The following is a 2,931-nucleotide window of genomic DNA, read 5'->3' as shown; positions in this document are numbered from 1 at the left end:
GGGTTCACTAAGGGGTGTTGAGCATGGGCCTGTGCGGGAAGGGGCTTTCCTTCATACCTGTGGTTCAGGGCGGGGTTTCCTTGTTGGCCAGGAGCGGGTTGAAAACCCATTTAAGGACCAGAGCTGCTCTTGCTGCCTCTGTTGCAGGTGATGTGGCTTTTCTACAGCAGCTGCAATGGGTTCTGTGCTTTCCCTCTCCGTTAATAACGCTGCCTCAAGGCAGAGGAAGAAGGCTGAGGACGACGATGATGACTTACTCGATAGCCGAGACCGTGTGGAAGACATCGCCAAGTTTCCGTATGTTGAATTCACAGGGCAGGACAGCATTACCTGTCCCACTTGCCAAGGCACCGGCTGCATTCCCACAGGTGACGGCTCCTCTCGGGCTTAAATACAAAACGAAAACATTGCTTATTTACGTGAGCAACCTTGCACGCCTGTGGAATTGGTTAACGTGTTCCTTTTGCTTCCCAGAGCAGGTAAATGAGTTGGTGGCTCTGATACCCTACAGTGACCAACGGCTTCGTCCGCAGAGAACGTAAGTGTGTAGGAAGAGAGCAGTTGCATCTTTGCAAAGAGCAAACGAAGCTCTTTCCTCATTTACTGCTGCAACTAAACGCTTCACCCGGTCTGCAGCCTCTCCTTTGTCTAGTGGTTTGTTTTCATCCAAGTATGCCAACAAATACAATTTAAAGTGTAACTTTAAATACTTCCTGTGAAATCTCACTGTGGGGTGAACGCAGAAACGATGATCCTACTCACACGCTTCGTCCCCGTGCCCTTTACTGAAGCTTTTAGAAAGAAGCTGCTGTACCAACGGCAAAAATACTAGATTGTGAAAATGCTACGGGGGGAGCAAAAATGATTCTTTGGTTACTCATTACCAAAAAAACCCCTGTTTAAAGGGTGACTGTTTTGAGCAATTTCAGATATCGAAAACGATACAGCAGCGCGTCTGTGTCTTTTCCAGAGAAGAACAAATATGTGTTGTTTGCTGGCTAGGTTGGGTTTCGGATACAAGGTCTCTTGCGGCTGCAGATGCTGTGTTAGGGCAAAGGAGGTGACCCCTTCCCTGCCTCTTCCAGGAAGCTGTATGTCCTGCTGTCGGTGCTGCTCTGCCTGCTGGTATCTGGGCTGGTGGTTTTCTTCCTCTTCCCACACTCTGTCCTGGTGGATGACGACGGTATCAAAGTGGTTCAGGTTTGGTTCGATAAGAAGAACTCCGTTGTCGTTCTCGCCATCACGGTAAAGTTCTCGCGCGCCTGCGTTCCTGAGGGAATAAATTCTGCTCTGAGCTGCCAGGACGGTTGCTACTACTCACATCTCCCCTCTCTCTCCGTCCAGGCCACCTTACGGATCAGGAACTCCAACTTCTACTCGGTGACGGTGACCAGCCTGACTAGTCAGGTGCAATACATGAACACTGTGGTGGGAACCCAGCAGATCACCAACGTCTCCAGCATCCAGCCGCTGAGCGACAAACTGGTATTCCTCTTTCATTGCCCTTTAATAGAAGCGTCGCCCAATCGAATATGAAACCCGCGCACTGCCGTGCGTTAATTTGGTGATCGCCTACCTATACCTTAAAGTTTTGCTTGGCAAAATAGTCTTATGGCTGGAGCAGCCTGTGCTTTATGCACACCAGCTGAAAGGCAACAGCAAGTAGGAGAGACTCTGAAAGGGGTGGATTTAAGCAGGTACTAGAGCTGCAGGTGAATGTATTTTATTTTTTTCTCTTTTACAGGTGAATTTCACTGTGAAGGCAGAGCTGGGTGGACCTTTCTCCTATGTGTAGTAAGGATTTACTACTCTTTGTATAGAGCTGGGGAAGAGGCTGGGTTTAAGCTGCTTTAATTAGAATTTGCTCTGGAAATGGCTCATTTTCTGCTGACTTCCTGGAAAGTAACTGTTTGCCAGAAATGACTTGAAAGGCCACTTTGTCAGGATGTTGTGACACGGTTTTTGACTGTGTCTTGAGTTAACACCAAGGGGAAAACATCACCAGACGATACCGAGAAACGCGAGTGGCTCTGCAACCCGGCTTAGTCCGTGCTGACCTGTTTCTTTATTTTGGTCTCTTCCAGTTTCTTTTGCACGTTTCCCAAGGTGAAGGTACATAACATAGTGATCTTCATGAGGTAGGTGGTTCTCTGCTCGGCTCCTGACTCAAAAGGGAATTGCTGCCGCAGCAAATCTAGGGTACACGAAGAAAATCCCGCTTGGCAAGTGCCCCGGCCTGGTTCACTGTGTCAGCTTTTAATCCAGGCCAGTTGACACAGTTGGGTGAAATGTAAGACAGAGAGGAGAAGACACCAGATTGCTCCACGCCGAGCTTCCACGTGAGGGGCGGTGTGCTCCGGGAGCCGCACGCGCCAGCTCTGCATATCCCTGCCTGCTGCCACAAGCAATCTTGAGCAAAAACCTGAGTGGCTCTGCAGCTTTCGAGGGGGCAGAGGAGTTATGTGAGGAGTGTAACACCTGCTGGGTTTTTTTATTTAGCTAGAGGGATTGCTGTCGCTGGCCCTGTCCCCACTAAACTGCTCTTCCCCTCTCCCAGGACATCGGTGAAGCTCTCGTACATCGGCCACGTGACGCAGAGCGCTTTGGAAACCTACCACTACGTGGATTGCAGTACCAACTCCACGGTTGCCCAGGACCCTCTGCCTCTGCTGTCCCCCTTGACACGGGGCGCAGCCGAAGCCAAGAGCAAGCCCTGAGGGCACGGCCTGTGTTTTCCGTGGGCGGATGGTCGTGCAGATGAATTTCTAGAAGGGACCAGGAACTTTCAAATGGAAGCAGAGGGATCGCGAGTGACTTTGATGGGAGATACTCGAAAGCTCTGGGTCTTTTTCGCACTCTTCCACGTGCAGCTGGGCTGCACTGCTGGCCTGTCCACAAAACCCGCTTGGGGGGTGTTCACGTGCAAGCAAA

At 50.5% G+C, this 2,931-nt stretch overlaps 1 protein-coding gene across 1 annotated transcript; it reads left to right on the top strand.

Moving 5' to 3' along the window:
• The first annotated feature begins 175 nt into the window (after positions 1-175).
• Positions 176-2,717, top strand: TMEM106C (transmembrane protein 106C). Its single transcript, XM_010294605.1, has 7 exons — positions 176-368; positions 475-538; positions 1,086-1,245; positions 1,345-1,485; positions 1,745-1,794; positions 2,085-2,138; positions 2,558-2,717. Exons 1-7 carry the CDS (start codon positions 176-178, stop codon positions 2,715-2,717), a joined length of 822 nt encoding a protein of 273 aa, XP_010292907.1.
• The last annotated feature ends 214 nt before the right edge of the window (positions 2,718-2,931 follow it).

Source organism: Phaethon lepturus, unplaced genomic scaffold (genome assembly GCF_000687285.1).
Source record: "Phaethon lepturus isolate BGI_N335 unplaced genomic scaffold, ASM68728v1 scaffold44949, whole genome shotgun sequence".
NCBI classification, from domain to species: Eukaryota; Metazoa; Chordata; class Aves; order Phaethontiformes; family Phaethontidae; genus Phaethon; species Phaethon lepturus.
The sequence above is the reverse complement of the archived record's forward strand: the minus strand, read 5'-3'. Positions and strand labels throughout refer to the sequence as shown.